At 41.3% G+C, this 13,296-nt stretch overlaps 1 protein-coding gene across 1 annotated transcript; it reads right to left on the minus strand.

Moving 5' to 3' along the window:
• Positions 1–7,635: 7,635 nt before the first annotated feature.
• LOC144376713 (major urinary protein 4-like) lies at positions 7,636–10,584 on the minus strand. Its single transcript, XM_078044982.1, has 6 exons — positions 10,489–10,584; positions 10,058–10,194; positions 8,995–9,068; positions 8,226–8,336; positions 7,846–7,947; positions 7,636–7,673 (listed from the first exon to the last, which is right to left on the minus strand). The coding sequence occupies exons 1-6, from the start codon at positions 10,582–10,584 to the stop codon at positions 7,636–7,638; spliced, it is 558 nt and encodes a 185-aa protein (XP_077901108.1).
• Positions 10,585–13,296: the final 2,712 nt, after the last annotated feature.

A 13,296-nucleotide genomic window follows, 5' to 3' on the forward strand; every position in this document is an offset into this window, starting at 1 on the left:
TCAAGAATGGCCAAAACATTGGCCATTACAACAAGCCACTCAAACGCTTCGAGGCCTAGGAGTGGCAACTAATCCCCATAGAAGTGCAATGGTCTTAGATTGGAAGGATCCTGAAGGATGTGAAGGAACTATACAGCCATATGTATTGGATCATCTTCCTATAAATTTATGGGGACGAGATGTCCTAGATCAATTAGGTTTGACATTAACAAATAACATCAATCCAAATATGCCCACTATTAGGGCTAGACAAGGTTTCAGGGAAGAAAAAAGATTAGGAGAACAAGGTATAGCAGCACCGATTCAAATAGATCAAGGAATAAATAGACATGGACTGGGTTTTCAGAAGGGGTCACTGAGGCAATAAAAATTACTTGGAAATCAGAAAGACCAGTATGGGTTCCTCGGTGGCCCCTGACTAAAGAAAAGATACAAGCAGCCCATGACCTGCTCAAACAACAATTAGCGGAGGGACATATACAACCTTCTGTATCTCCCTATAATACTCCCATTTTTGTCATTAAAAAGAAATCTGGTAAATGGAGATTATTACAAGATTTAAGAGCCATTAATAATGAGATGGATATTATGGGACCTGCTCAATCAGGGATTCCCCAATTGTCTGCTTTACCAAAAACCTGGTATGTTTTAGCTATAGATATTAAAGATTGTTTCTTTTCAATTCCAATTCATCCTGAGGATAGTCCACATTTTGCATTTACTATCCCTGCACTGAATCATGAAGGTCCTGATCAGAGATATGAATGGAAAGTGCTCCCTCAAGGGATGGCTAACAGCCCAACTATGTGTCAAATTTATGTTAACAAAGCAATCCAGCCACTTAGAAATCAAAATCCTGAACTACAAATATTTCACTATATGGATGATGTATTGTTAGCACACAAAGATAAAAACACATTGCTAGACTGTTATGCCACACTTACAAATTTATTAAAAAATTATAATCTAGAGATAGCAATAGATAAAGTACAATTAAATTTTCCAATTAATTATTTAGGAGTTCTATTATCCTCAACCATGGTCCGTCCACCTAAAATTCAAATACGAGTAGATCAACTCAGATCACTTAACGACTTTCAAAAGTTATTAGGAGACATAAATTGGATAAGGCCTTATCTAGGCATACCAACAGGAGAGTTGGGACCTTTATTTGATATCCTAAAAGGTCCATCAGATCCAAATTCACCCCACATATTAACTCCTGAAGCAAGAAAGGCATTAAAAATTATTGAAACATATATGGAAAATATGCATTTGGATAGAATTGATATAAGTTTGCCTTTATTATTTATTGTACTACCAACAAAAAATATTCCTACAGGAGTATTTTGGCAAGAAGGTCCATTATTGTGGGTACATTTATCTTATTCTCCTAACACTATTCTTACTAGGTATCCTGAGGCTGTAGGACAATTAATACTCAAAGGAATAAAAGCAGCAAAGGGAGTGTTTGGAATTTCTCCCAATAAAATTATTACTCCATATACTATGGATCAAATTGATGAGTTAGCTAATGAGTTAAATACTTGGGCAATAATCATGTGTAAATCTAATGTTTCATTTGATAATCACTTACCATCTAATCCTTTGTTGTCTTTTTGGTCTAAGCATCCTGTAGTTTTTCCAAAAATGACAAGAAAAACACCTATCATGAATGCTCCAAATATATTCACTGATGGGTCAAATAATGGTACAGCAGCAGTAGTTACCCCTGATCAAACTTTTACATTTTTAGTACCCAAACAATCAGCTCAAAAGGTAGAGCTTAATGCAGTTCTACAAGTTTTTGTGATGTTTAAAGATTCTGTATTTAATTTATTTTCTGATAGTCAGTATATAGTTAATGCTATAGTATCCCTTGAAGATGCTGGTAGGATTTCCCCTTCCTCTACTGTTTTCTCTTTGTTTTCCACTATACAAAGTCTAATCTGGGACAGAAAAGATCCATTCTTTTTAGGACATATCAGGGCACATACAGGGTTGCCTGGAGCCCTTAGTATGGGCAATGATTTAGCAGATAAAACTACACATGACATACATATTTTCTCTACACTAGAAGAAGCTACACATTTTCATAAAAGGTTCCATGTTAATGCTAATACTTTACAAAAGCGTTTTAAAATAACTAAGCAACAAGCTAGACAAATAATAAAACAATGTCAAAATTGTGTGACCTTTTTACCCCAAGTTAATCTTGGAGTCAATCCTAGAGGACTGATACCTAACCATATTTGGCAGATGGACGTCACACACTTGCCAGAATTTGGAAAATTAAAATATTTGCATGTTACAGTTGATACCTCTTCCGGATTTTTGATGGGCTCCCTTCATGCCGGAGAAAAAACTAAAGATGTTATAGCTCATTGCTTACAAAATTTTGCCACTGTGGGTGTTCCAAAACAGTTAAAAACAGATAATGGTCCTGGTTATACTTCTACCTCTTTTAAACAATTTTGCTCATCATTTGGCATTACTCATATAACAGGAATCCCATACAATCCTCAGGGACAAGGCATAGTTGAAAGAGCTCATCAAACTATTAAAATGTACTTATTAAAGCAAAAAGAAGGAATTGGAAAGGGGTATATATCCCCCAAAGATAAACTTAAAATAACCCTTTTTACTCTAAACTTTTTAAATTTGGATTCATCAGGGCTTAGTGCTGCGGAAAGGCATATGTGTCCAAAAAATGTACATAAGCCTAAGGTACTTTGGAAGGATATTCTAACAGGACAATGGAAAGGTCCTGACCCAGTGATTGTCTGGAGTCGGGGTTCTGTTTGTGTGTTTCTACAGGGAGAACAACAGCCGATTTGGATTCCAGAGAAACTAACCAAAGTGAATTCTATGGACCAACACAAAAACGAAAACAAAAAAAGGTGATTTGACTCAAATCCATAACAGCTGATATCCAGAGCTCCAGTTTGGCTATTCTTACATCTACAACAATAATTAACCAGGATGCTTTTTTCAATATTTATTTTATTATTGCCTTTTCCCACATCATAAAGTTCTATTTTATTTTTGAGCTCATACAGACCTAGGTTAATGTTTTTCTGATCAGTTTTATTTTTTGACTGTGGAGTTTTTAAACATTGCAATGGAGATTTCACCTACGTAAAGCTACAAGGCCTTTACTATTGTCTTATGTGTTGTATATTATGTGTGCACACTTCTGTTTTGTGTTGTATGTCTGTATGTGTGTATGTCCATATATCTTATATGAGGAGCGCTCATGAATAAATGGATCCGAATTTTTTTTAATTTCACGTGATTTTAATGGTTTAATTTAGATTGGGTAAACAGCTGTTGAAAATTGTTTTAATATGTGAACAAATAAGGAGGTTAACAAATCTGTTTGTTTGCTTTCACCTTTCCTTCTCACTATATTTAATAATCCTGTTCAGGATAATGTAAATTGTTCAAAAAATTGTTTTCTTAGTGCCTGTTGGAATGTTACATAATTTTTTTCCTAGCATCATTGCCAGAATTCCTATCTTCATCCCAGTGCCGGTGAAGACAAAGATAAAACCAAACTACAGCTTCTTCGGTAGTTATCACAACAAACTGTATAAACTGATGCATCAGTGAATAATAACTCAACAAGTAATGCTCAATCAAGGAGTCGATTTACTTTGGGAGGAAATGGACATATTGACAGATTCCTCTACTTTGAACTGCTTGCAGAACTTGCCTGGACTATATGTATCACTTGTATGCATTGTGAACTATCTGTTGGTACAGCAAATTGTGGTAGTGCTGGAGTATTTTTGCTGATGGCGTCACCGGTGGTACAATTTTTCAAAGGAGCCCTCAATTGGCTTGGTGTCATGGCATTTTTCATCCTCCTCCCTTCTACTAGTGATGGTCTAAAGTTTGGGGGCCAACAGAGGTGAGGCAAAGAACCTCACCCCCCCACTGGTGCAAAGGCCTATCCACAAGTATGGCTATATGCTGGACCGGTAGTCAGTGACGGGTATGATCCGATTGCAGTGGTACCAACCTAAGACAGGAGGCTGACGCCTAGAGGTCAGTTCATCCGATGACGGGTAAGGACCATATGTTGAATTGGACTACCTAACAGGCACGGTCCCTAAGCCACATTACTTGCTGTTTAATTAAACAGAAGGGGGGAGATGCTGAGAGCCACAGCCGAGTCTGTATGGCTCCTGGGCATTTTGCCAACAGTATTGATTGACAGGCGAGGCATTATCCGCCTCTGCCGCTACTTTGGCGTTCTCGCGCTATTTTTGGACTTCCTGCGCTATTTTGAGTTCTCACGGGGATTCCCCTGGGGTTCCCGTTGGTTGGCAAGTGCAGGAGGAGGGATTTCCCGGGGAGCATTTTCCGGCTGGTCGGGAGGATTCCCCAGGAGCCTGTGTGAGGTTTTTCCTGCAGTTAAAAAATAAAGTTTGTTCCTGCTTCAGTGGCTCGTGATTTGTGCCCAGCCAGACTGCGGCAAATACCCTTCCACCAAAGACCACTAGGAACACATGTGTAGGTCAAGAAGTTGGCTTTACTGTTGCAGCTAGAAAGAACACTCACCAAGGGGAACTGGGCGTCTCAGAAAGAGTCATAGAGAGAACCTTCTATAGGATTTGGGGAGGTCCAGAGGAGCTCTAAGTTGGGTGCAATCAGAATTGCAGGGACAACTCAATGGTTAGAGAGCTCAATAAAGCTTACAAACAAGAAATGGAGATAGACAGACATAAATCTGCAATTGGTGTAAAGCAGCTGTGACTCAATTTAGCCAGGAGAGAATCGTGTTAGTGGATTGCAAAAGTATTTTGTTTTTCTGATCTCAGAGTGCCCTTGTCTCATATTGGTATTTGATGAGATGATTCATGTCCAGCAGAACAATCTAGAGCCAGCCATGAGAGTCAGGCCAGCTGTGAAAACACTGAAGCCTAAATGTGAGAGTGGGGCCAGTCCCAGGAGATTAAGGGGTGCTTTTCCTAAAGTTGTTGCTTCTGCAACCACAGGCCCACAGCCTCTTTCTGTGACTCCAGGTAGGGGAGAGGAGCTGTCAACTCCCTTGGAGTAGGAGTGGGTCTCTCTGGCTCAGCTCCTGGACCCTGGAGGTGTATTTTCACCCTTGCCTCGGTTTTGTGACACTTGCTCCCAACCATGCATCATTGTCTCAGATCTGTCCTCAGATCCCAGAGGACAGCTTTGCTCTGTTTACTCTCTGGTTCCCACCTGTTTTCCCCTTTTCTTTCTTTAGAAGGGGGATTTCTCTGCTTCTGATCTATAGACTTTCCCTTCTGTCGTTGAGTTTTCTTAATATTTCTTGTCTCATTTGCACAAAGTATTTGGAGTTGAAGGGGGGGGTCTCGGTGTGAGCCGTCTTGATCTGGGGATAGACAAGGGTTTTTATGACTTTCTCTGGGCTCTATTTTTTATTGTTTTTATTAGTCGCTCAAAACATTACAATGATCTTGACATATATCATACATTTGATTCAAATGGGGTATGAATTCTTATTTTTCCCACGTGTACAGATTGCAGGATCACATTGGTTATATAGCCACGTTTATACATACAGCCATACTAGTGTCTTTTGTATTCTGCTGCCTTTTCTATCCCCTTCCTATCCCCCGTCTCCTCCCTCTCATCATCTCTCTCTACCCCATGTACTGTAACTCATTCTTCTCTCTTTCCCCCCCCTTCCCCCTCACATCCTCTTATATGTATTTTTTGTATAACAGGGAGGGTCTCCTTCCATCTTCCCAACAATTCCCCTTCTCTCTGGGCTGTATTTTCTCGGCATGTGCCTACTATTTCCCATCATCAATGTGGCTCTTGCTACTGTTATTTATTTTCTAAGTATTCTCTGGGAGATTGGAACATACAGTCTGGGCCTCAAGTTTCCTGTCCCTTAAATGCCACCATTGAGGAATGGCAGGCCAGCTGTGGTGACATGTGCCTGTACTAAGGAGGCTGAGGTAGGAGGATGGCTTGGGCAAGGAACTTTGAGGCTAGCCTGGACAACATTGTGAAACCAATTTCAAAAGGAGTGGGGAGGATCCTACCATAACTGGTGGGCTTTCTACGTAGCCTTTTGCCATACTTTGGCAACCAGACCAAGTATTGAGGAGGAATACAGTTGAACCTGATTTAGTTTTCTGATCTGGAGACATAGAGAGATACAGGGAACTTCAAATATGTAGATAGTGTTCTCTCTTTAACCTTTGAGCCTATGATGACAGAGCCTTTATTTTTGCACAAGACATGCCCAAACCACATTGAGCTGGTGTTAGTCACAGCACTGCCACTCTTTCAGTGTTACACTGAAAAAGAGAATTCTAGGGTAAAGAAACTATGGAGCGAGTCTTGTATTCTTACAGTACACATAAGGTCTTATGGGGTCACTAATATATATGCAGATAAAAGGGCAAGCAGCCTTCAGGGGACTTGGGATGATGGTCCAAGGATTACTGCAGGAGAAGGGAGAAACCTGAAACACAGAGTAGACTCTGAGACACTGGAGGAGGATTTCTGGTGCTGGGACCAGGAGGTCCTCTCATCCACCCACTTTAGCCTCACATTCTCCCAGAACAAGGACGAGTCACAGGACTACAGGGCTGATCATTTATTGAAGGGGTAGAGAAAGACCTTCTTCATGTAGAGTTGACCTGGGTGTGGCAAAGAGAGAAATTTAGAGAAAGCCTTTGATTCTTGGTGAATGGATAAATCTTCCTCAGCAATCCGGGACGATCCTTGAACTCCAGGATGACACATTCATATGTGACAGTGGTGGAAATCAGGTGACAGAACTTGTCATAAGATGGCATAGCAATGAGGAAGGAGATAGATGATGCTGGAGCCCAGGTGAGGAAACATTCTCTCTGGCCTGAAGAGAACACAGACACTCATCACTCATTCCTGGGATTGAACTGAGGACAAAGGGAAATTCTTATCTTTTAAACCCAGGTCTGTTCTTCAGGTTGGAAGACAATGGAAAGATGAGTCAGTTCCATTCTGGAGTGAGAAGTCAAGGATGTGCAGAGTCAGAGAAGATATTCTTATCCTAACTGGAAGGTGAGATGGCTTCCTGGGCTTGGAAGATGGACCACAAACACAGATTCATATTTATGTGGGTTTCATACTCACACCCTATTATTGTTATTCCATTTCAACCTTAGAGTCCTGATAACCTTAAACTTGTTATCAGTAACTGAGCCTTTTCCACCTGCATCCCCTGCACGCAGCACTCTGTAAGGAGCACGTCACTGCTTCCTCTTTTGGTTGCTTAGGCCATTTGTGCAAAAGTTCATGGTAAGACTAGGTCCTGACCCAAGGTCATCCAACTCAAAACTGTGTACACTTTGGTCATGTGTACCTCCCTCTGCAACAAAGATAGTTGGAAGTGGAAAAAGTAAATTGGGTAGGAGAGCTTCTCATTGCCTGCCATCTGTGTGACATTGCCACAGCACATTGCCCAGGGCAGAGCACCAGATGTGTAATGCCAGTGGGCTTATAGAGAGTACAGAAAGCCCTCTGTGTTGTTTTTCTTCATGCAATCTTTGGGCACAAGTCCCTAATGGTTTTGGAAGGCACCATTCCCTGGTCCACCCCCTCTGCATCAGGGACAGAGATCACCTACCTGGAGACTCAGGACTGTGCTCCACCTCGAGCCTGGATACAGCGGTCTGCAGAGGCAGAACAGAAGACATTCAGATAGACAGGAGCCCCATTATATTTCCCTAAGAGAAATTGGATGCTTCTCTATGTTGGCACAAAGGAGGTTGATTGTCTTCCCTTGGATTTTCCTTTTCAGAGGACGTGAAGTTCAGGAGGAGAAAGCCAGCTAGCTAAACTTACCAACAGTGGTCAGGTCCAATATGTTTTCCTTAACAATTCCATATTTTTCACAAAGTTTTACAAATTTCTGCTTGAGTTCTGAGCTCACATCTGCTGCTCGACCTGTGGGAACAGTGACATTACTGCTGTGACATATGTCTTGATAATAAAGGAGAATGAGAGGACAGGGCTCTAGGAGAAAAGGAAAATGGATGGTGACAGTTGTATGTCAGGACCTGTTCTGAATCTGACATCAATAAGACATCTTTGTGGCACAATGAGAGATTTCATTTCACAATGAGAGAGGGTCTGGGATAACCTTGGGGAGATCATTTTGTGTCTAGGGTCCTTCCTTCCCTTTCCTCCCACCCAAGATGAGTGTCAGCATGAAAATACTCTACCATAGAGCTGCATCAGTTGGAGTGTATTTCCATGATTTTCATTTATTAGGTACAAAATAATATAGTTACAATAGTCCGTTTCAAGTACTTTAAATGTATTATGTCCATCATCTGTGAAGAAAACAGAATACAGCTCAGAACGTCTTTGGTTTGTGGGAAGCAATGAAAACTTTTTACCTATTCTTGCCCATGAAACAAACACAATGCATCTTCTAGAAGACTCAGTGAAGATGTCCAATGCCCGGGCTTCATGAAGGACTTCTAAAAAGGACACTGGTAAATAGACCATGAGTGTAGAACATTCAGTCTCAGCAGCAAATCCCTCTCTATCGTCCTTTCTGACACCTGTCCACCTCCCTCACCATCTCTGTCAATAATGCTATCTGTCTTCCCAATAAGCCCTCTGGAATTACATATCTGGTGCTACATCCTTGGCTATATGTGTGGCAATGGCCACCAGGCATAATCACACCGATGGCAGAAAATGAGAAGCTGTCCTACCCGTTTACCTTTCCCCTCCTGCCAATTACCTTTGTTGTAGAAGGAGGCACGTCTGACCAGACTGCATTCTTTCTTTGATGGTATTATAGGAATTGGCTTTTGTACCTAAATTTTTCCTATATACAGGACCTTGGCTATTAGATGGCCCCTATTTTATTACTTTAATGAGAATTAATGAGTCATTGATAAATATCCTGATATTATTGGAGTTCAGTAATTCCTTGCAGTTGGAAATATAATTTGGAAAGAACGTTTGTGGTCTACTTACATTCAACAGAATATACACCATCCTCTTCTGTTTTGTCACAAACAAACTCAATTGCAGCACATACTCCATTTATACTGTAAAAAAGAACGAGTTGCTGCCCAGGACATATTGATGAGGCTGGCTTCCTCGTCCTCTAGTCTACCTATAACCTGGGTTTCTGATTCCACCTAACTTTTGAATATTTTTTGTGCAATTACCAAACAGATTTACTTCATAATTGTTTCATTTACTTTGATACTTGGGAAATGACTTAAAAAGTGCTTGAACTGCTTGTCACCATTATTAGTACTACTTCGCATTCTTGCTAGTAATATACCACAAGCACTCGTTAAGATCATTAGCTAAGTATGCACTAATGGTGCCTCTCAGCTGAGTTCTTTATGAACATCAGCTTACTCAGTCCTTACAATAAATCAAGAGGGAGAATCTTTATCAACAGCTTTTGTCCATGTAAAATGAAGGTGGGAAGGGATGAATTTTTTTTGGTACTAGGGATTAACCAAGGGGTGCTTAACCACTGAGATACATCCTTAGCCATTTTTTAATATTTTATTTAGAGGCAGGGTCTCACTAAGTTGCTAAAGCTGGCATTGAACACATGACCCTTCTGCCTCAGCCTCTGAGCCACTGGGATTAAAGTTGTGCACCACCACACCTGGTCAGGATGGGTTTTCTTGGTCAACAGCTGGTAAAAATCAATTCCGTCTGTTGATTCTAAATCCCATGCTCTTGAACTATTCCATATTGTCATGCTAACGTTGATTCTGATACCCCTCTGCCCTCTGCATCCCCCACTTCTAATCAACTTACTCCTGTAACCAAGTCTTTATCAATGAATCTTGAAAACTCCCAGGTCTATCAAGTCCTGGGTAAGTTAAACTGAGGGACTGTGGTTTTGGATGCAGGTTCAGTATGTATGTGCACATGTCTATGTGCATGAGTTGGTGTGTGTGTGTGTGTGTGTGTATGTGTGTGTGTGTGTGTGTGTGTGTGTGTGTGTGTAGGTTTAAGATTATACCTACTCTTTCATTTTCCATTTCCCAACTAAAAAAGCCATACTTACATTATATGGAATTTAAAGCCTAAGGAAGAGTTCTTCAAGACATGGATATATTCCACAAAAACCCTCATGCTACCATTTTCTTCTATCTTATCCTTAAGATCAGAGGCCAGGAGAATGGAATACCACTCCCCTGAATACTGCAATAAATAAGAGAAATGGTTAAGTGAGAAAGAGGAGAGGGAATGCCATAGACACTCTTCTCCTTGAACTCTTGGCCTATGGGGCAGGGCTCAGATGAGAAGAGGGAATTAGAACTCAGATCATTTGAAAGGACACCTAGGACATTTCCACTGTCTCTTCAGTGAAAACGGAAGTCCCCAGCCCTTTTGTTGCATTTTAATATGGCACAGTTGCTCTTAGTTCAGGTCTGAACCCACTCCTTTAACATGCCACCCTTCAACGTCAAAAGTCGTAATGCTCCACAGTTTTACCTTGGACGGATCAAAGTTGCTTGTCACAGCATCATGGGTTCCCTCTGTGTGAGCACAGATCAGGGTCAGTCCCAGACTCAGCAGCAGGAGCTTCATCTTGGTAAGGAATAAAACTGTCTCCTCAGAGTCCCCAACAGTGAGCACGTCCCCACTGTAGCTCCACCCCAGCTCTTCTACCTTTTTATCTAAACGCGGTGTTTTTTTTTTTTCTATCCAGGTGCCTCCACCTTTCCTCCTTCCTGTCCTTGGAATGGTCTTTCATTCCCTGGGGTGAAGGCAAGGATTGTTCCTGCTCTGTTGAAACTTGGCTGTCCCCCCTCTTTTAAATTTATGGAGGGACCTTACATTTCTCAAAACATTCCCATGAAGAGTCATGGATGCTCTACCTGGGAACCAGAGCTTCCATTGGGAACCAAATTTACTGTAGGTCTGGCTTGTTGGACTCAGAAAGCTCATTGTAAGTGGTGGGAATGAGCACCATTGGGAAATGAAATGTGTGGAGGGTTTGCTCTGCTGTTCACCTGGGATATGTCCTTAGGTGAATTACTCAATTTTTCACAAACTTCAGAAACAATGAGACTGTGTCTACCAAAGATGCTGCAAGCATTAAAACAGGGTTGAATAAAACAATGTCCTTAATGTTTGGTATCTTATATTGAGAACATTGAAATTCCTTTTTTTGTTCTTTGAACCCTATCACTTCAACCTCCTGTCTCCCCACAATAGAAGGACAAGTAATTAATTCTGAGAAAGTCTATGCCATGGGCCCGTATGAGAATAGAAGCACTAGAGAGATCTTTTCCAGAGGGACCCCACGTCCTGACTACAGAACTGGGTGATGCTGGGGAAGTGGTGTCCTGCAGAAAGGACTTAAAACACAGGCTTTGGAGTCATGCAGACCAGGTGTCATTGCCATCTCTGCTATACCAAAGCCATAGGAAAGCCTTTAGCCTCCCTGAGCCTCACCCTCTTAGTAAGGACAATCATTCCTGACAGATTACTGTGAGGGTCCAATGGGACGATGCCCATAAACCCCTCAGCACAGTGTCTGGCATAGGTGGAGCTGGTGGGGTCAGAGCATACTTCCTGGGAAAGGTGGGACTTGGGGTAGGTTTTGAATGTTGTGGGGTTGGAGATGTGGAGAGCATGCAGGAGCAGCATTCCAAGTGAGAAAAACATGGTGGATTAGATCCTGTGCTGCCATCTAGGTTTTTAAAAGCTCTGTCTCATTCTTGCCCCTTTTCTTAACTCCTACATCTCCAGTAATTAAAGCATAAGAAGATTGAACATAGGCCCAAAGCCATTGCAGGAACCCTCTTTGCAATTGCTGCCTTCAAAGTCAGGCATAGGACTATCTGTATAATGTAGGAAATCTGAGGCTGCAATTAAGCACCAAATATCTTTTTGGATATTGCCTTTGCTGAAGGTCAGGATATTATCACTGAAATTTTCAGGGAACATAGCATCATGAGAAAATGGCTTATGACCACAAATATAGTCAATATGGAGACAGACATAAGCCTGAAAGAATACACCAAAATATGTAGAACTCAAATTATCATTAAATAAGAAATGACAGCTATAAATGCAAATGTGAGTATTTGCTGTGTTTCTGTTCTCATGACTAAAAGGCTCAGGGGTCACTCCAGTTAAACTGGGCTAACTGGGCTGCACGAAATAACCACACAAGAGACACAAATACCTATTTCTTTGGGTCGCTGTGATGGCTCCTCTGACCTTAAGGGTCCGCAGAAAGAGACAGAGAGAGAGAGAGCACGTGCTGACCTCTTTTATTGAGGAGAAGTTATTCAAATGAGGCAAGGGGTCAGGTTTCAGGGGGCTGAGTCTGTCTTCATGATGTCCACTGTCAGCAGGTTGACTGACACCTGGGTATGCTGCACCCAAGGGCACAGTAAGAGAAGGGGACACACACAAGGCACTTCCATGGAAGATTCTATCCTAAACAGGGCAAGGGGTTATATTACAAAGGAACTGGTGAGCATAGCCTCACCCATGGGGCTGTAGCAAGACACACCCATGCAGGAGAGATACTGACCACATTTCTGTGACTGAGCGCCTCAGCACCAAGCTGGGGAGTGTGACCCAGTGACGTGTAAGGTTGGTCTCCCACAAGTACTGGCCTTTTTAAAGTAGCATCATCAGGTTTCCAGGCTTGATTTGGCCTTTATCATATGGCTGTAAATAATATCCAAACAATAAGGAGTCATTTAAATCATATGGATTTTTAAAGATTCAGATTGATAGCAAATGTAATCTTATTTTTGTTTTGTGAAAATAGTTTTAGATAACTCAATCAAACTTTTAGCTTCTTAGATCTTTTGCTAAGTTAAGAATCCAAATTCTACGTGGTCGATTGCAAGTTTCCTTTAAGAAGTAGAAGTGAAACATTCAGTGGTAGTACATTCACACCAAGTCCTCCTGGCTTTGGACTTTCTATAGGAAGTGGCATCTGATATGACTGTCTCTGTGTCCTCTATTCTATACCATTGGTCCACCCGCCTGTTTTGGTACCAGTACCATGCTGTTTTTGTCACTATTGCTCTGTAATATAGTTTGAAATCTGGTATCGCTATACCGCCTGATTCACACTTCCTGCTTAAAATTGCTTTTGCTATTCTGGGTCTTTTATTTTTCCATATGAATTTCATAATTGCTTTATCTATTTCTACAAGAAATGCCATTGGGATTTTGATTGGCATTGCATTAAACCTATAGAGAACTTTTGGTAATATCGCCATTTTGATAATGTTAGTTCTGCCTATCCATGAACAGGGTATATTTTTCCAT

Source organism: Ictidomys tridecemlineatus, chromosome 4 (assembly GCF_052094955.1).
Source record: "Ictidomys tridecemlineatus isolate mIctTri1 chromosome 4, mIctTri1.hap1, whole genome shotgun sequence".
Taxonomy (NCBI): Eukaryota; Metazoa; Chordata; class Mammalia; order Rodentia; family Sciuridae; genus Ictidomys; species Ictidomys tridecemlineatus.

Excerpts from the sequence above, each read along its gene's own strand:
- LOC144376713 (XM_078044982.1), bottom strand. The coding sequence starts at position 10,584 with ATGAAGCTCCTGCTGCTGAGTCTGGGACTGACCCTGATCTGTGCTCAC. Across the intron at positions 8,337-8,994 it reads TGGTGTATATTCTGTTGAAT|ATGATGGACATAATACATTT; the intron begins GTAAGTAGACCA and ends TTTTCTTCACAG. Across the intron at positions 7,948-8,225 it reads CCAACTGATGCAGCTCTATG|GTCGAGCAGCAGATGTGAGC; the intron begins GTAGAGTATTTT and ends CTGTTCCCACAG.